The sequence below is a fragment of the Convolutriloba macropyga genome, chromosome 9, assembly GCF_964194025.1.
Source record: "Convolutriloba macropyga chromosome 9, txConMacr16.3, whole genome shotgun sequence".
NCBI classification, from domain to species: domain Eukaryota; kingdom Metazoa; phylum Xenacoelomorpha; order Acoela; family Convolutidae; genus Convolutriloba; species Convolutriloba macropyga.
In genome coordinates this window covers 58,134,064-58,156,563 of record NC_134476.1, presented here as the reverse complement: position 1 = coordinate 58,156,563, position 22,500 = coordinate 58,134,064, and the positions used below count along the sequence as shown (strand labels likewise).

Genomic DNA, 22,500 nt, shown 5'->3' with positions numbered 1-22,500 from the left:
AAAAATGACCCAGGAAGTCATTTGCAAACTTGGTTTTCAACAAATAAATCGACAAAATGTTTGGTTTTAAAGGTACTCGGGTCGAATGTCCTCCCTAAAGTCCTCCCATTTTGTTTTAAGAGTTTGGGGTATGTTGGTAAGCTGTCTATGGGGGTAAATTGATGTAAAAGCGAGGGGGTAATTTGGTCTGGGGGCAAAATGAAGCAAGAGGGGGGCTGTAATGGGATTACTATTGAGGAATTATCCCCGTGAACAAAATTGCAATGTAAAAGTGGTCTACAATGGGCTGCAATGGGAGGCCTTGCAATGGGAATTACCCCCTCTTGGCATTAAATTGCGACGCACGAGTGCGCTGCAATGGGCTGCAATGGGAGGATTTTTGAGCAATTACCCTCGTGGCCAAAATTGAGACGCAACTGGGTTGCAACGCGGTGCAACTGGTGGACTTTTGCAGAATTACCACATGGCCAAAAATTTGTTGTAAAAATGGGCTGCAATGGGTTGCAATAGTGAACTGTTAGTAAGTTCAAATCCTGTAATTCTACTTCAGAATCTGTCCTGCGATGTTTTTTTAAGATCTGTAAGTATATTTTTTAAAATTTTTAATGTCAATGAGAAGTCAAACTGAGTGATGATTTAGTCACGTTGGGACGGCAGAAGAAGCAAAAACCGGAGTATGTGATAATCGTGAATTGTTTGAGCTGCTTCCAAAGTAGAATGTGAAATTGGTTTTAAAACTCTCCGGCTTGTGAAAGCAAATTTTTACACTTGAGGCAATTCTACCCATCTTTACGCAGTTTTGTCAATTATTTTTCCACAGTTAAGAAATTATTTCAAAATTTGAATATATGTTCTAATAATGCAAAAAAATGTAAACTTTTTTTTGTAATCAAGAGCAACTTATGGTTCAGATGGCTTAGACATTGTTTGTTTTAATCGAACAGCAGTGCTTTTTGGGTTCTGGACGTTTCTAGTTTAGTTTTCAAGTCTTATTTCTCAATCTCATCAATGACTCCTCTCACTAGCACAATAATGAGTCGTAATGGTATCAGTGCAACATTTGCAAATGATATCAAAAATTTTTTGAAGTAATTTGTCACACATCTCAATGATTTTTATGTCTTCCTCAGTTTGCGTCTTGTTTATTGTTTTATCAGTTACTCACATTAATTACAGCGCTCCTTAGTTAGTTGAAATGAAATAGCTAAATATAATTAAAGTTTTATGGGATTAAGCTCATGCTGTGCGTTTTTACTGAGTTTTTCATAATATGTTTTCAAAAACCTTTTTTAAAAAAAACATTGCTTTTAAACTTTCGTCGGTTTTTTTCGTTCATTTAGGTAATCTAAAATCTGTTTAAGAAATAGCAAAGGTAAATGCTTGCTAAGGAAGCATGCATGAATCTAACTGATGTTTTTGAATTGTTGGCTCCGACTTTTATGCTTTTCGGCTTGTTTCGATATATGTAGATTTTTAAATCTTGAATTCTGTTGCTTTGCCTGCAGTCTTATCGCTTAGTGTCGAATTTTAGGTTCTAATTGAAATTTTAGTGCAACGAATTTGTTCTTATTTCTTCTGCATCAAAACACAACTACCACTCTTATTGATTTTGGATCAATTTGTTTTTGATGTTTTATCGTTAATTTTTGAGCATTGCATTCATTCGTTGTTGTGCTTGTTTTTTTAAACAAAACAAGCTATTGGTTATTTTATGCCCTCTAAGGTAGCCTTTTTGCAGTTTTTAAGGATTTGTTTGTGTTCATTTTTTGTGACGCCTTTAAAACGAAATTTTTGATTTTGATAAATTTTAAAGCTTTTCTTGCTTTGTCTGTTTTTGATGTAGATTTTGACAAATTTGCGTCATTGTATGCGCATTCAAAGGACACCAAAATTGAAATTACACTCGAAGTGCTTCTTTAAATGATGGTTTCCCAAACTCTGGGCTAGAATATTTTCAAGTTTGATTTTGCAGTTGAAAACGTGTCGCTCTAAAGATAAAGTTGATAGAATAAAAAGGTATTTGAACAAAAGTATTCTTTCTGAGCTGTTGTTTTTTGGTCATATGCATTAAACTGACTTTGATTTTTACTGCATTTTTCTTCAACGAATTTTTAAATCTGTTTTAAACCCATTCATAGACTAATCTAGGTAGAGTGTTTTTGCTTAGCGAATGAAATGTCTTTGATTTGTAGGTCAGGTATTGTCCAACAATGTATTTTGCATTTAAGTCACAATTATTTACTTGAAGCCCTATGCATGAACAAAAAATGTTACAGAGTTTTGCAGAGGTACTTCAAGAGTACCTAGATAAAATTGAACTGAAATTTTAAGACATCCAGTCTCTATGTGGTGAGCGTTGTTTACATCAACCATAGCAAGCAATGCAGCAATGTATTAGCTTTGAAAACCAATTTAGCTTACCGTACCTCAGGCATTTATTTATCTATCTTTACTATGTGACTCTCATAAACAAACACGAATTTTTTACTTAGGAGATTTTTTTGAAGAACTTTAAAGTAAAGATAAATTAGATACGGATTTTAAAAATCGCCGTTACCTTGATATTACAACGTATCAGGTTTTTGAAACTCAAGCTAACAAAATTACAAATTTGGCTAAGTTAAAAATGTCTAGAAAATTCTCTAAGTTTTAAAACGCTGGGCTTTGAAAAAAACCAAAATCCTCTTCATGGCAGTGCTTGAAAATCAACTCATTTATTAGCCAAAGCTCTGTTGAGCTCTGCATTCAAACTTCTTTTTCAGATGTATTTAAGGTGGTTTCTAATTGCATAAGTCAAAACCAGAAGTAGCACGCGCGCCTGGGGGGTAAAAGATATAAGCCAACTAAGCTGGGGAGATGGGGGAGGGGAGGCAAAACAGAATACATTTTTTTTTATAAATCGCGAAGTGATATTGATCCGAACTACTTTCAGCCTATATCAGTCTTACCTACAGTCAGAATTTTTTTGACCAAACTAGAAGTTTACAGATGTAAAAAAGGTCTCTCTCAGAATCATTATGGCTTACGAAGAAGAGGTGTCCGCGGTAAACATTTTGGGACGGCAGAAGAAGCAAAAAACGGAGTATGTGATAATCATGATTTGTTTGAGCTGCTTCCAAACGTAGAATGTTAAATTGTTTTCAAAACTCTTCGGCTGCTGGAAGCAAATTTTTACACTTAATTCAATTCTACCCCTCTGTTCGCTGTTTTTTCAAATTTTTTTCCACAGTTAAAAAAATGTTTCAAAAGTTGAATATATGTTCTAATAATGCAAAAAAAAATGTAAAGTTTTTTTTCAAAAGCAACTTATGGTTCATTTGGCTTAGACATTGTTTGTTTTGAACTAACAGCAGTGCTTTTTGGGTTCTGGACGTTTCTAGTTTAGTTTTCAAGTCTTATTTCTCAATCTCATCAATGACTCCTCTTACTAGCACAATAATGAGTCGTAATGGTATCAGTGCAACATTTGCAAATGATATCAAAAATGTTTTGAAGTAATTTGTCACACATCTCAATGATTTTTATGTCTTCCTCAGTTTGCGTCTTGTTTATTGTTTTATCAGTTACTCACATTAATTACAGCGCTCCTTAGTTAGTTGAAATGAAATAGCTAAATATAATTAAAGTTTTATGGGATTAAGCTCATGCTGTGCGTTTTTACTGAGTTTTTCAAAATTTGTTTTCGAAAACCTTTTTTTTAAAAAAACATTGCTTGTAAACTTTTGTCGGTTCTTTTGTTCATTTAGGTAGCCTAAAATCTTTTTAAGACATGACAAAGGTTAATGCTAGCTAATGAAGCATGCATGAATCTAACTGATGTTTTGAGTTGATGGCATCGGCTTTTATGCTTTTTGGACTTGTTTCCATCTATGTAGATTTTAGGTCTTGGATTTTATTGCTTTGCCTGTAGTCTTATCGCTTAGTCTCAAAATTTAAGTTCTCATTGAAATTTTAGTTCAACAAAATTGTTTTTAATTTATCTGCATCAAATTTCAACTACCATTCTTATTGATTTTTAAACAATTTGTTTTTTGGTGTTTTATCTTTAAATTTTGAGCCTTGCCTTCATTCGTTGTTGTGCTTATTTTTTTAAAAAAAACTTGCTATTGTTTAATTATGACCTCTAATGTAGTTTTTTTGCTGTTTTTAAGGACATGTTTTTGCTCATTTTTTGTGATGCCTGTAAAACAAATTTTCTGATTTTGATAAATTTTAAAGTTTTTGCCTTTCCTGCTTTGTCTGTTATTGAAGTGGATTTTGACAAGTTTGCGTCATTGTATGCGCATTCAAAGGACACCGAAATTGAAATTACACATGAAGTGCTTGTTTTAATGATGGTTTCCCAAACTCTGGGCTAGAATATTTTCAAACCTCTTTCAATAAATTTTTATCTTGCGCATTCTGATTGTGGTAAATTGATGCTGCTGGAAAACTTTTTTAATTTTTGCGTCTAATGAGTTCAATCTTTTGGACTCAACTTTATATTTTTATGCTTGACTTTCAGAATTTATATTTTTCAATTTAATTCGAGGTGGTGTCTTTTTTAAGAACTGTTTTTATATTATCATTAACTTTGCACTCAAATCGAAGGGATTGATTTGGTCACGCTGCAGCAAGATTTGTGTTGAAAGGAAGTTTGATTTTGCAGTGCAAAACTTGTCGCTCTAATTTTGAAGTTGATAGAGTAAAAGATGTTTGATCAAAAGTATTCTTTCTGAGCTGTTATTTTTTGGTCATATGCATTAATTTGACTTTGATTTTGTCTGCATTTTTTTCAACGAATTTTTTAAATCTGTTTTAAACTCATTCATAGACTAATCTAGGTAGAGTGTTTTTGCTTAGCGAATGAAATGTCTTTGATTTGTAAGTCAGGTATTGTCCAACAATGTATTTTACATTTAAATCACAATTTTTTACTTGAAACCGAATGCATGAACGAAAAATGTTACAGAGTTTTACAGAGGTACTTTAAGAGTACCTAGATAAATTTGAATTGAAACTTGAAGACATCCATCCAGTCCCTATGTGGTGAGCCTTATTTACATCGACAATAGCAAGCAATTTAGCAATGTATCAGCTTTGAAAACCGATTTTGCTTACTGTACCTAAGGCATTGAAACATCTATCTTCAAATATAATACCAGTGACACTTATTTTGGAATATTACAATTGAATGTCAGAGGTAAGCTAAAACTGGATGCAGAACAGCCCCTTTCTATGTGACTCTCATAAACAAACACGAATTTTGGACTTACAAAAATTAGATTTTTTTGAAGAACTTCAAAGTAAAGTTATTTTAGATACGGATTTTAAAAAGTGCCGTTGCCTTGAGAACACAACATATCAGATTGTTGAAACTCAAGATAACAAAGTTACAAATTTGGCTAAGCTAAAGAATGTCTAGAAAATTCGCTAAGTTTAAAAAAGGTTGCCTTTGAAAAAACCGAAATCCTCTTCATGGCAGTTCTTGAAAATCCACTTAGGTATTAGCGAAAGCTCTGTTGAACTCTGCATTCAAACTTCTTTTTCAGATGTATCTAAGGTGGTATCTAGGCAAAACAGAATACATTCTTTTTTTTATAAATCGCAAAGTGATATTGATCCGAACAACTTTCTGCCTATATCAGTCTTACCTACAGTCAGAATTTTTTTTGACCAAATTAGAAGTTTCCAGATGTAAAAAAGGTCTCTCTCAGAAGCATTATGGCTTACGCAGAAGAAGTATCCGCGGTAAACGTTCTGGTCAAGTTAGCGTCTGATATTCGGAAGTCGAGGAAAATGAAGGACACAGCAAAAAAAATCGACATTTTTTTTACGAGCCCCAGGCGAACGTGCAATATTTTTACATAGTAACGTGCTATATAACAACACATAGTTTGTAACTGGGGGTTATAAAAAAACTGGGGGGGGGACAGAATAGATCCAAGCTTTTGGATACAGAAAATCTCAAACATTTACCGATTGCTCTTTTTGATTAAGGCTTCGGAGGGTCTGTCAAAAAAATCGTGTATTCTGAATTATCATACAAAAATCAAAGCGTTAGTATAGAGAAGTATTCAGGCTTTGTCCCCAGGTTTTGGTTATTGGCTCTCTTTTTGTCTTTTCATAGTTCAATTACAACGATGAATTTTCAAATAGTCCTGACTTGAGTAGTGGGAAAAAGGTGCTATCGCTATCCAGACCAAAAACTCAACCCTAACGGGTATTCGTTTTTATCTGGATAAATGCACCCTTTTCCCACTACTACATATAAACATTACTTTATTTCCCTTTGTTTTATCCACTATATTTCCCCCTTTATATTCCCCCAAAATTTATCATTTCCTGTATCACTTAGTGCAATCCAGTAGTACAGAAATAAGCTGGTAATTATCCATTATCAGACGGATAGTTTGCATTTTATCCACACCGACTACGGTGGAGGTATCCCAGATACTAGTGTAACTAGAGAGACCGTGTAAAAACACGTAATCTAACTTTCAAAAAAACGTGAACAAAAAAACTGAAAAAATATTGAACAAAAAAAATTTTCGTATGTTCTCTAATCAATATTTAATCAATCTAAAACTAAAACTTTCTGTCTCACTTGGCGTAATGGTTAAATCATCGAGTCTAGTTAAGTTGCTTTAGCAAACGAAAGGTTTTGGGTTCCTTCTTCCCTGACTCCAATGAGCGTCCCCCGATTTGATGAATTACTATAAAACTAAGTGAGATAATAAAAACCAAATTCACAGTTCTTAAAAGGATGATACCTGCTGTGGGACTGTATATGGGACACACGGTGATTGGTATACAGTCAAAAACACTGAGAACGGTAGAAACACAGTGTTAAGTGTTTTTTTCAGTGTAACGAGTGAGACCGTGTAACCACTTCGTTGATAACCTGCACAAAACCAGCTTGACTCCAAATTTTATACTAAATCTTTTTGCATATTCCTTGAATCTATCTTTGGTATGTGTGTATCTATATCTGTTAAGATAGATACACCACATTCATCTTACATTTCTAAACATAGAAAAAGAAATATGCTTATAACCTTTACACATATTACACTCTAGATTTTGATTGGGATTAACATGATGCTCTCTTAAATGTTTAATAAAATCTTTTACTTTAACTATATCTTGCATATATAAAGACAAGAATCTAATTCTTTACAATCAATACAACCCTCTTTCCAAGGCTTATTTTTTTCACTTATCTACTATCACTATTTTACACTTCAATTTTATTTCCGAGAGTTATTTTCCCTAATAAAATGCACCATGTCTCAATCAACAAACAGTAATGTAAACTTCTGTGGTATCTGCCATTTATCTTTCGATTCGATGAAGGATTTTCTCAAACATACTTTATCAAGTGGTCACCAGAAAAGAACCAGGGATATGATTATGGATCTTGATGAAGCTGAGACGGCTTCACTACCACAACCACAACCCAAGCCTAAAAGTGCCCCACCACCAGTTGGTGAAACAAGGCTTGCCCTTCACAAACCTAAACCTAAACCCATACCTAAAAACATAGAGAGAGAAAGAGAGAGAGAGAGAGAGAGAGAGAGAGAGAGTGTGTATGACCCTGAAGAAGATGACTACATTCTCGTTCCTAAAATGGTTTTACCAGATTTTAAAAGGGCTTCACCCCAGCCCTCGAACAAAAAATGGGTCCAATTTGAACTTGAAACTCGGGCTAAACCCCAAACTGTAGTCCCTTGGGTCTGTGGCCAAACTTCAAAAAAAAACTATAGGTCTACAAACCAACATGAATAAACACTGGAGGGAAAACGTAGCCAAGGACAATACTTATAAAATTAAATCAAGCTTCAATCAAAGGCAGTTACATATTACTAAATCTGATGAAAGTTTTATCAAAGATATTAATGAGCCAATAGATTACATATTAGACGGGTTTAAACCATTTAAATACTATAAATATAAGGTCAGCGCTGATTGGGTATATCGAAAGAGAACTCCCAATGGTGAAGAAGGGGTCCCAAAGGTTAATAAAATAAACTTTAGAACTAATGAATATATGACTAAAGATCATCGTCTGAATCTAAACCAATGGCTTGATCATGTTAAAGAAATATATGAAGGCTATGGTTATGATTATGACTTTATTGGAATATCAGACGTGCAATTAAGCATAGAAAGAACTAAGCCATCATTAGGATCTTATAATGCACTACCACCCAGACTAAGAAGTAAAACCAAAACGATATTAATTATTAGAACCAATAAATTTAACTGCTTGCGATTATGTATTACAACCGCATTATTCCCTGCAGCTGATCAACCAACTAGAGAAAGTAAATATATTAGTAACCTAGTTGATGACTGGGAAGATAATGAAAACACTTATGATTATTTAACAAGAATAGAGAATAAATATAACATCAACATATGGTTTTACCAACCCTCAACTGAAGATGGTGTAAGGGCCTCCGGCCCCCAACATCGACGGAGTCCCATGATACTAGAGTAGAAATAATACTGAAATGTTCAAACTTCGTCAAAGGTCGTAAGAATGTAAGATTACTAGCATGGGATGATTACTGTGCTTTAATTAAAAACATAGAAGTATTATTGAAAAAAAACCTAATACTAAACGGTTAAAGTATTGGTTTTTTGATAATTGTACCTATTGATTTAGCATTCAACAAAAATATGAAACCCATGAAAGCTGCACACAAAGCAAACCAAAGATTGTATGCTCAAGATTAAAACAAATCAACTTCAAGAACTATTAAAAACAATAAGAAGTAAAGAATTTCATCTATAGCGATATTGAATGTTATATGGAGAGTAATAATAAAAAGATTGGTGATAATAAATAAAATATCTGACCAGGTAGCTATTGCCGTTGGCTTTAGTTTTAATGGAAACTACAAATCAAATTTTGGTCGAGACTGTTTCAAAGATTATGTCAAAGATCTATCAGAAATAGAAATTGAGAATAATTTCAAGTAAAACAACCCCATGAAATTTAATAAAGAAGATAAACTATATCATGAAGTCAATAACACTTGTCATATTTTTAATAAACCTTGCATTAGAAAAGTTAGGGATCACTGCCACCAAACTGGCAGATACAGAGGCCCTGCATGTAATATTTGTAACTTAAACTATAAACAACAAAACTTTATTCCAGTTATATTTCATAATGGTAAAGGCTACGACTTAAATATTTTATATAATGAGTTTATTCATCAGAATAATAATAAGAGAAGAGTTGATGTATTACTTAGTACTAACGGTAAAACTAAAATGTTTAGAGTGGGATTACTAAAGTTTATAGACAGTTACAATTTTATTGCAATGTCTCTAGAAAAAATGGAAAATGTTTATCAAGTTAAAAGTAAAACATTATGTCCTTATGAGTACTTTAAAGACGAGAATAGCTATAATAATAAAATGAACAGCCTATCAATAGAAGACTTTAGACCATTGCTAACAAATAATTTGTCGCTCCAATCTGAAGTTGATGAGTTTAATAGAAGTAATTGTATGAAAACAGGTAAAAAAATAACACTAGATTATATGGAGAATGATGTCAGAATATTAGAACATTGCTTCAATCTATTTGTTATGTTAAACATAGACTTATATAAATTTTAGTCCTCGGCATTATATCAGTCTAACTGGTTTCAGCTTTGATTGTTTCCTAAAATTTAGTGAACTTGAATTAGAAGCAATACAAGATGAACAAATGCTAAAAGATTTCATTAGTGCAATGAGAGGTGGTATATGCGCTGTTATGGGCAATAGATATATTAATGGTCAAAGTCAGAATCAAAATCAAAGTCAAAATCACAATCAAACTCCAAGTCAAAGAAGATCTATATGGTACATTGATGCTATTAATTTATACATTATGCCCTAATGCAAAAGCTGTGATACTACTCTAGACGAAATATTGAACATTCCAGATGATAGTGATTATGGCTACTTGCTTCTCTGTGATTTAAAATATACCAATGAATGTAGAGATAGAATTAGTAACTTTCAATTACTGCCTTATAAAAGAGAAGTAGAGAATATTGAACTAGGATATAAACAAAGACCTCCAATTTCTTCAAAAAGCGAGAAACTAATATTAGATCAGAATAATAAATATGAATATCCAATACACTACAGAATGTTAAAGTTGGTTGTTAAGATGGGTATAAAGGTTACTAAAATTCATAGACTTATTAAATTCAAACAAGACAATATTAATAAAGGTTATATCGAACTCATTGCTAATATGAGAGCAGAAGCTAAGACTGAGGCTGAGAAGGATTTATTCAAGTTATTGAATATTTTCCTATTTGGTAAAAATTTTGAGAACCCATTAAAGAAATTAGAAGCTAAGATTTTAACAGATGATTATGAAATACTTAAAGCTGTTAGTAAACCAACAAGTAAAGATGTAATTAGATATGATAGTTGCACTCTAATAAAATTTGAAAAAAAGAAAACCAGTATTATAAACCAATATACTTGGGCTCAACAGTATTAGAACTTAGTAAACTCTGCATGTATGAATTCTTTTATGATGAATTACAACCATCACTCAAAGATCTAATGCTGCATTTTATGGATATTGATAGTTTTGTATTAAGCTTTAGCGAAGGTAATGTTGATGATAAAACATGGACTTAAGCAATCTTGATACCCCAACCAAAACTAATAATAAAGTTCCAGGTAAATTCAAACATGAACTTGGAGGTAGAGAGGTAGAAGAATTCATAGCGTTAAACCCAAAGACCTATAATTTGGTTACCCACAGGCAGAGACCGTTTAAGAATGGAACTGCAAAAGGGAAAGGAATAAAGAAAGAAAACAATGGCAAACATGAAGACTGCTATAATGCATTAATGGAAAATAAAGAAAGAATAGTAGAAGAACGTAAAACACAAAGAGTCGCGGATAAGAGGTCAACAATTAAAACTAGTAAAAGAAGTCTGAATAACTTTGATGATAAAGTTTCTATGTACAAAATATTAAAAGCTATCCTCATGATGAGAATCTGTATGTATTCCAAAGAGACTTAATAAATAAAAATAATAATACTACTTCAGAGTTAGATTTAGACAAAGACCAACTGGTTAATAATATTTCAGAACTAAACATTAATGATAATAGAAAGTTAATTGAAGCCGCTATTAGATTATATAGTGATTTATTATCATTAAAAAAATAAAAACTGAAAAACTGGTTAATAAGATTCTATAACCACCCATTAATAAAATGATCTATTGCATCCCTTGATTTAGAAGTTAGTACATTATAGATTATCATCTCTCGCAAATATATTCCCCTTTAACTATTTCCTTTAGTTAATTTGTTTTTATTATATTCTATAAATTCTATTTTACTGGTTTCCCTTTCATCTATATATTTAAAATAAATTGAAAATATTAATTCATCATGCTAGGGATCCCTAGCATGGTGGATAAACTCTTCCATAGTCCAATATGGTTTTGAACAAGCTAAACATTTTTTTAAATTCAGAGTAATTTTCATCAAGAGAATTCTCAATATCCATTTTCCTATTATTATAATTTTTCAATATATAAAAATTGACTAAACTAGGTAAACTTATAGAATTCAATAAATTAGAAAAAGACAACAGAAAGAATCGACTAGAAGATAAATTAAAACATTAAGAATATTATGATGAGATAAAAGAATTATTTGACCCTATAAATAAAACTATTGGTGAAGCTGCTTCACAGAATCTAGCATTAGATGAACTAACATTAAGAGCAATAGATTGGCAAAATCAAGAGTTAGATAATTAAACTAAGATGATCCAGCAAGCCGGCTCCCAGCTAATAAAGCATTATTGAAGTCTAATGAAGCATTAATGAAGTCCAATAAGGCTGTAGAGGAAGCCCGGGATGAACCAGGAATTATAGCAAATAAAGACACAGCTCACATTATTAATTCAATGACAATTCAATCAAACCCTCAATTAAAGTTATTGTTCGAAAATTTAGACATTGGTGAATTTGAAATGAACGGTGTTAAAGTAACTTATCAAGAAAATTCATTTATAGTTAAGGATAATATATTTGAATTTTGAGATGGGTTTATTAACTTTCTTACTAACCCAAATGTAACATATGGTGATATCGATGAAGATGAAAAAAATTAAAAGGTTTGTATTTGATATTGAATATGATATTAGAAAAGGTGATAAGAGAAGCAGTAGATATAGAACAGTAAAACGTATATTGGAGGAAAAAGAGAAAAACTATGGCAAGCGTTTAACTAAAGATAAACTCGGCAATCATAGCAGTATCTGCGCAGGTTTGGGTACAAAGGACTTCATCCCTTCCCCGATAGAAAAATTAGAATTACTTATACTAGAAAAAAAAGCTGGGCATGATGGATTATGTGATGAAATGTTAAATTGGTCTAAACAAATGTTATCTATGAATATTATAAATCAAGAACAACTAGAAAATTTTCTTTTTAATTATGGTAAATAAATAATTGTGGAAACACATCAACTAATAATTAAAGAAGTATTCAGTCCTCACCTACAGTTAAAAAAGTTTAGAAGAGAAAGAATAAAACCACTATAGAAAGATGAAATTTTGTCAGATGATTTATTTGATAAGTCATTTCCGAGTAAATACAATAATTATTATAAGTTTATATTAACAGTTATAGATCTAATCACAGAATATGCATGGTTTTTCCATTGAAGAATAAATCTGTTTTATCTATAACTAATGCTCTTAAAACTATTTTATCGGACAAACGAAAACCAGCAAAGTTATGGCTAGATAGAGGTAGTGAGTTTTACAATAAAACATTTAAATCTTTACTTAACGAATATGAAACCGATTTATTTTCTATTTATAGTGATTTAAAGGCCGTATTCATAGAAAGATTTAATAAAACATTATTACACATAATTAATAAACCAATGTTCAGCAATGGTGATGGTAATTGGGTAAATGTATTAAATGATGCTATTGTAACTTATAATAATCGTTCAATGAACAATTAATATGACACCTGTTGATGCTTCTAATAGCCCTGATAAAGTTAAAGACGATGTTAAATCTACCAAATCAAGGCCAAAACTTAAAGTCGGTGATTATGTCAGGAACGCTGACAAACGCAACATTTTGTTTTCTCTAAAGGATGCACTTCTAACTGGAATAGAGAATTGTTTAAAGCTAATGAAGTTTTAAAAAAACAACCGCCAATATATAAGATAGAAGACATGAAGGAGAGATAATAGGAGGTAAATAATATGAACAGGAAATATCAAAAACCGAGTCTGATTTTCAGTCTAAAAATAAGGTTTTGGAATAATTAAATATAGACCTCCGGTCAGCTATGAAGTAGATCAACATAGTTGAGTTATCCCCAATAGACCTCCGGTCAAAAGCCAGCATGTTGGATTCATCTTTTTCTGTAAACAAATACAAAGATGACAAGGAATAGATTCAATAAGGCTAAACAACAATCGGGGAACCCATTCCTCGTATCAGCAATAACCAATACTCTAACAACAAATAAGGCCTGTCAATCATTCTTAGAAGATAACGATAACATTGACATGAAAGATACTTATAAAATTACAACTATGCATCCTTCCATAGATGAAAAAGGTGTTGTTAATAAAAAGTATTGTGACAATTACTTAATATCTTCTTCTAATAAAATCGATATTTTCAGTAAAAATAAAATTGAACTTAAGTTACAACTAAAAGATTACAAATAAACAAAATACAAGTTAATGAAGATCTAATTAGTGAGTTTAATAAATCGGCAAATGAAGCTACAAAACTGTTAACTTTTGTAACAAAGTTGCTAGTGGTACCATCTCTAAGTATAATCAATTAAAACTAGAAATTGATTATAATAAGTGTAATCAGAATATTACTAACATTCACCTTGACGATATGTTCAATACTGGTCTGAAAGAATTTAGAGAAATTAATAAAAAAAGACTAATTCTGCTGTTGATGAAGCCCTTATAAAGAAGAAAAAGACAATAGTACAATATATAATAGCTATATTATTAGAAAGTAAGCTAGAAGACAACAAAGAACATGCAAGGCTAGGGATGCATTATGATTTTAGTCATCAAAATAAAATGAATGAGATTGAAAAATGTTTTAAATAGTTAAGATTATATCTATATCTACGATTATAATTTTATCTGTGATTATAAATATATCTATGATTATGATTATAATTTTTAGCTATATCTATGATTATTTTTTTATCTATATCTATGCCCATGATTATATCTGGTCTATTTAGTTAATTAAAATGAAAGAAATTAAACCCAGTGCACCCTTACTTTATTCCAATAATAACACCTTCTCAGAAAAATACATCAATGATAAAATCTCAGCTAGAATAAGTTTTATAACAATATTAACATTATAAAAGATGTTTGAAATTATTATGAATCTGAAACTAAAAACTATAATAAGAGGTTAAGTATATATAAGAATTATTTTAACGTAGCTGAGATAACAGAAGTATTGTTATCATCAATAGGAAAAACTGCAACATCGACATCAGTTGCAATAATAAGTATAGGCTTGCCTTATTCTATACCCACAGCTTTTGTAACAGCAACTGTATGCGATTCATTATCAAAAACAATTAATACTAAAACAAGAAATAAAATTATAAAGTATTCAGAAATGTAAGTTTTAAGTAAATGGTTTAGTGACAAGGTTAATAAACTATATACTAAATCAATGAATGATAATAAAATAGGTAACAATGAGTGTAATGAATTAAATAAGGTACATAAGGATTATAAGAAAAACAAGAAGAATAAGTTAAGTATTTTTTAAACTGAAGAAGTTATTGATTCCTAGTAATAATAATTGGACTTATCCATGTTTCACCAAAAATTTAGTAATCATAATATTAGTATTATTATTTACCATTAGATTTATCTAGTCATAGTCATAGTCATAGTTATAGTCGTGGTCATAGTCATAGTCATAGTCATAGACAAACTTATTATTGAAACTCTAATATAATTAATTATCTTTTCTTTGTACTTAAATATAATCCTCTACCTTTCTGTACTACTTTTATACCTTCACCAGTAGTTGCAAAGTTGCAAAAGTAATTAAATCAGGTGTTGCCGATAAAGCAGCTCTTGGTATATTACTTGCAGGTGCACTTCCTATTTTACTTGCTATTTCTAATACTCCTACTGGATTTTTTAGAAATTTCGTTCCAAAGTTAACTGTAGCTTTACCAACACTTTTAAAGAAATCCTTAAATCCCTCAGCTTCTTTTTTTGCATCACTGACAGTCATTGACTTATTTCTTCTACACACAGCACAGGATCCTTTTAACATCTTAGTTCTTTTAGCTGTGACAACCCCTTGAATATTATTAGTACTACTATAATATCTAACACAATATGAATTAGTTTTAAACATATTAAACTTACTCATATTTCTATATATGAAAAATAATGGAAGTTAAAAAGTATAATCTCTTTGTTATAAAGACACAACATAAAGCTAAGACTAAGCCTACGCCGAAAATTAAACTTGAAGCTAAAGGACAGTCTCTAAAGAGTAAAAAAAAAATTAGATATTATTTATGTTAAAGGTTTTGTTAAGACTAGTAGGAAATGGTTTGACTATAACATTGATTATATAACTAAGATATAATATCAACTGTCTTATCACCATCACTATTAACACAAAGCACTTTTCTAGTTAATACTAATGCATGACATATAACTTCTGCAACTGCAACACTTTATTTAAAATTAAGTTGTATTGGTTGTTGGCCTATATGATCATTTTGATACCTAGTATCAAATACATACACTCTCTAACTACTTTTGTATGTTCTATGATTTATATATATGGTTTAATATTATGAGGTAATCGATAATATTCGTTAATAAAATTGACAATTTCTTTAAAAGCCTCTCAATAATAATTAGTACCAAAATTAATATTCATTCTATTCTCAGGATAAATTTCACTACCAATCTTACAATAACATTCAGTAACATTCGTTATAACAAACGTACTTGCATCATGAGTTTGTTCATTAACATTACCATTTTCGAAACCAATTATTATATATTGTGGTCTTTCCACACCACTTTCCATACCTAGATCAAATAAGAAGTTAGTAGCATTGGGTACATTCTTATAAAATGTCTTTCTTTCATAATAACTAAAATCAACATTGTTCTTTTTATTCACTCCTTTCTGTACAAAAGTTCTATTGTCATTACTAGGATCAAAACAAGGTACACACCACGATATATCTCTAATTTCTGTATTACCATCATTAGGTACTGCATCAGCACCAGCAATAACTCTAAATAGAGCTCAATCATTATTATTTCTTTTTAACATTAGTTTAAATCCTAACCCATATATAACCTTTTCTAAATCATTCAAAAAGATCACTCATCTTAACCATCAAATACATATGACCTTGTTCTGCAGCAATATGATCACCTTTAAGTTGACCATCTCTATAACCTTGATTTCTGACAAAACCACTCTCATATTCATCATCAGTACTAGTTAATATTTTCTACATCAATAGATTAGGATGACAATGATCTATAAAATCAATAGTCCTACCACCACTAGTTTCCAGCTTTGCTGAACTAAATAATGCCATCATACCATTAATAACTAATCTGATACAACAAACAATATCTCTATGTATGATTCGTGTATATTTAATTGATTCTCTTCTCTATCTTAACCATCAAATACATATGACCTTGTTCTGCAGCAATATGATCACCTTTAAGTTGACCATCTCTATAACCTTGATTTCTGACAAAACCACTCTCATATTCATCATCAGTACTAGTTAATATTTTCTACATCAATAGATTAGGATGACAATGATCTATAAAATCAATAGTCCTACCACCACTAGTTTCCAGCTTTGCTGAACTAAATAATGCCATCATACCATTAATAACTAATCTGATACAACAAACAATATCTCTATGTATGATTCGTGTATATTTAATTGATTCTCTTCTCTATTGAGTATGACATTAATGTTGGTGTTAACCGTATCCGTTGTTAGATTGTTTTTTCTTATATTTTATAATCTCACTTTTGTGTATGTCTTTTTTATAACCATAAGTTGCATTCAAACTAAAATCCTTTTTTATAAGGAAAAAATTTAATTATAACTATAACTAAGGCTATAACTCTGACTATAACTAAGGCTACAACTCTAACTATAAATATAGCTATCAGGAAACCTGCTTGCTAAACCACGAACAAATTTTGTTCACAGATAATTATAATTATAACTATGGGGCTTCACCCATGTTTGGGGACCAGGGCCGAAGGCCCCCTCACCATAACCAAAATTAATATTATTTGAATATAAAAAATGACTGACTACTTAATTCTACATGAACTACAAAAGATACATGAAGCTCTAACTACAACTAAAGAAGAACAGACACTTAACTTTAGAATGCTAAAGCCAACAGAAAAATTTAACTTTAGTGAATCTATACTTAATACAACAAAATTAAGTTTAATTAGATTATCCATTTAATAACTCAGTGTTTAATGTGAATAGAACGAATTATCATTTTTTATTTGAAGGCGATGGCCAAGCATGGTCAGAGACCCATGTTTTAGCTGCTATACCAGGTGCATATGAACTAATCAAAATAGCAGAATTAATAAAAGAAGAATCTAATGGCAATCTTATAATAGAATCTGATAAGAATACAATGAAATGTTTAATGGAATTAAAACAGGTTTCACTTATTTTTGACATAGAAAATTCAATAGCACCATTACTAGAATTTAGAAAAATAGTTTAAAAACAAGGTAAATATACATCTCAAAAGATTCTTGATATTATAGGTTTTAGTACTGTTAACCTTCACTGGAATGTGATATCTGGTGTTAAAGATAATATTAATAACACAGACATACTATACACTTTTACTCCAGCTGAACCACCAGGTTACTTGATAATTATTATACCAATTAATTGCTTATATCAAAATGTAACAAAGGATAGAATAGAGTATATTGAATTTCATATTAGAGATGAGCAAGGAAGACCTATTGATTTCAACGGTGATATGTTGAGTTTTACTTTGCATCAGTTTTCAAATACAACTGGTCGAATATTCATCTGGTGTAACCAGCAACTTCGTTGATCTGACATAGTCAGCTGACCAAAGGTCCATCTAGTGTAACTAGCTGGTCGAAGACTCATCTGACATAGTTAGCAGACCAAAGGTGTGTTTGACATAGAATTTGTCATAGTCATAAATAAAGACTTAGATTTAGACTTAAACATATTCTCACTTATAAACTTAGACTTAGACTTTTATTTTGACTTATACTTATACTAATACTTATACTTATAATAATGTTTAAACTTATACGTAGACTTATACTTATACTTATATTTATACTTACTTATTCTTATACTTATACTTATACTTATACTTATACTTATGCTTATACTTATACTTATATTCATACTTATACTTATACTCATACTTATACTTATACTTATACTCATACTTATACTTATAATTATACTTATACTAATATTTAAACTTATACTTATACTTATACTTATACATATACTTATACTTACACTTATACTTATACTTATGCTTTTACTTTTACTTATACTTATACTTATACTTATACTTATACTTATACTTATACTTATACTTATACTTATACTTATGCTTATACTTATACTTACTTATTCTTATACTTATACTTATACTTATACTTACACTTATACTTATACTTATACTTATACTTATACTTATACCTATACTTATACTTATACTTATACTTATACTTATACTTATACTTATACTTACACTTATACTTATACTTTTACTTATACTCATACTTATACTTATACTTATACTTATACTTATACTTATACTTATACTTATACTTATTCTTATACTTATACTTATACTTATACTTATACTTATACTTATAATTATACTTATACTTATACTTATACTTATACTTATACTTATACTTATACTTATAATTATACTTATACTTATACTAATACTTATACTTATACTTATACTTACACTTATACATATACTTATACTTATACTTATACTCATACTTATACTTATACTTATACTTATACTTATACTTATACTTATACTTATACTTATACTTATACTTATACTTATTCTTATACTTATACTTATACTTATACTTATACTTATACTTTTACTTATACTTATACTTATGCTTATACTTATACTTATACTTATACTTATACTTATACTTATGCTTATACTTATACTTACTTATTCTTATACTTATACTTATACTTATACTTATACTTATACTTATACTTATACTTATACTTATACTTATACTTATACTTATACTTATACTTATACCTATACTTATACTTATACTTATACTTATACTTATACTTATACTTATACTTATACTTATACTTATACTTATACTTATACTTATACTTATACTTATACTTATACTTATACTTATACTTATACTTATACTTATACTTATACTTATACTTATACTTATACTTATACTTATACTTATACTTATACTTATACTTATACTTATACTTATACTTATACTTATACTTATACTTATACTTATACTTATACTTATACTTATACTTATACTTATACTTATACTTATACTTATACTTATTCTTATACTTATACTTATACTTATACTTATTTTTATACTTATACTCAACTTATACTTATACTTATACTTATACTTATACTTATACTTATACTTATACTTATACTTATACTTATACTTATACTTATACTTATACTTATACTTATACTTATACTTATACTTATACTTATACATATACTTATACTTATACTTATACTTATACTTATACTTATACTTATACTTATACTTATACTTATACTTATACTTATACTTATACTTATACTTATACTTATACTTTTACTTTTACTTTTACTTTTACTTTTACTTTTACTTTTACTTTTTTTTTACTTATACTTATATTTATACTTATACTTATTCTTATACTTATACTTATACTTATACTTATACTTATACTTATACTTATACTTATATTTATACTTATACTTATACTTATACTTATACTTATACTTATACTTATACTTATACTTATACTTATACTTATACTTATACTTATACTTATACTTATACTTATACCTATACTTATACTTATACTTATACTTATACTTATACTTAAACTTATACTTATACTTTATACTTATACTTATACTTATACTTATACTTATACTTATACTTATACTTATACTTATACTTATACTTATACTTATACTTATACTTATACTTATACTTATACTTATACTTATACTTATACTTATACTTATACTTATACTTATACTTATACTTATACTTATACTTATACTTATACTTATACTTATACTTATACTTATACTTATACTTATACTTATGCTTATACTTATACTTATACTTATACTTATTTTTATACTTATACTCAACTTATACTTATACTTATACTTATACTTATACTTATACTTATACTTATACTTATACTTATACTTATACTTATACTTATACTTATACTTATACATATACTTATACTTATACTTATACTTATACTTATACTTATACTTATACTTATACTTATACTTATACTTATACTTATACTTATACTTATACTTTTACTTTTACTTTTACTTTTACTTTTACTTTTACTTTTACTTATACTTATACTTATACTTATACTTATTCTTATACTTATACTTATACTTATACTTATACTTATACTTATACTTATATTTATACTTATACTTATACTTATACTTATACTTATACTTATACTTATACTTATACTTATACTCAACTTATACTTATACTTATACTTATACTTATACTTATACTTATACTTATACTTATACTTATACTTATACTTATACTTATACTTATACTTATACTTATACATATACTTATACTTATACTTATACTTATACTTATACTTATACTTATACTTATACTTATACTTATACTTATACTTATACTTTTACTTTTACTTTTACTTTTACTTTTACTTTTTATTTTACTTATACTTATACTTATACTTATACTTATACTTATTCTTATACTTATACTTATACTTATACTTATACTTATACTTATACTTATACTTATATTTATACTTATACTTATACTTATACTTATACTTATACTTATACTTATACTTATACTTATACTTATACTTATACTTATACTTATACTTATACTTATACTTATACTTATACTTATACTTATACTTATACTTATACTTTTACTTATAATTATACTTATACTTATACTTATACTTATACTTATACATTTACTTATACTTTTTACTTTTACTTTTACTTTTACTTTTACTTTTACTTATACTTATACTTATACTTATACTTATTCTTATACTTATACTTATACTTATACTTATACTTATACTTATACTTATACTTATACTTTTACTTTTACTTTTACTTTTACTTTTACTTTTACTTTTACTTATACTTATACTTATACTTATACTTATTCTTATACTTATACTTATACTTATACTTATACTTATACTTATACTTATACTTATACTTATATTTATACTTATACTTATACTTATACTTATACTTATACTTATACTTATACTTATACTTATACTTATACTTATACTTATACTTATACTTATACTTATACTTATACTTATACTTATACTTATACTTATACTTATACTTATACTTATACTTATACTTTTACTTATACTTATACTTATACTTATACTTATACTTATACTTATACGTACTTATTCTTATACTTATACTTATGCTTATACTTATACTTATACTTATACTTATACTTATACTTATATTTATACTTATACTCACTTATTCTTATACTTATACTTATACTTATACTTATACTGATACTTATACTTATACTTATACTTATACTTATACTTATACTTATACTTATACTTATACTTATACATCTCAAAAGATTCTTGATATTATAGGTTTTAGTACTGTTAACCTTCACTGGAATGTGATATCTGGTGTTAAACATAATATTAATAACACAGACATACTATACACTTTTACTCCAGCTGAACCACCAGGTTACTTGATAATTATTATACCAATTAATTGCTTATATCAAAATGTAACAAAGGATAGAATAGAGTATATTGAATTTCATATTAGAGATGAGCAAGGAAGACCTATTGATTTCAAGGGTGATATGTTGAGTTTTACTTTGCATCAGTTTTCAAATACAACTGGTCGAAGATTCACCTGGTGTAACCAGCAACTTCGTTGATCTGACATAGTCAGCTGACCAAAGGTCCATCTAGTGTAACTAGCTGGTCGAAGACTCATCTGACATAGTTAGCAGACCAAAGGTGTGTTTGACATAGAATTTGTCATAGTCATAAATAAAGACTTAGACTTAGACTTATACATATTCTCAC

At 28.7% G+C, this 22,500-nt stretch overlaps 1 protein-coding gene across 5 annotated transcripts in view; it reads left to right on the top strand.

Annotated features, from left to right (window-relative positions):
- Positions 1 to 22,500, top strand: part of LOC142345493 (uncharacterized) — a 113,633-nt gene that overhangs the window by 485 nt on the left and 90,648 nt on the right. The window contains exons 2-3 of one of the 5 annotated variants that reach the window (XM_075397561.1): positions 73 to 99; positions 385 to 501. The exons of 3 other annotated variants lie outside the window; for them this stretch is intronic. In XM_075397561.1, coding sequence (XP_075253676.1) covers positions 73 to 99; positions 385 to 409 — 52 coding nt within the window. In that variant the 3' untranslated portion in view covers positions 410 to 501. Of the gene's footprint in view, positions 1 to 72; positions 100 to 384; positions 502 to 22,500 lie in introns of those variants that run through there. One more of the 5 variants, XM_075397562.1, reaches the window with a different exon arrangement.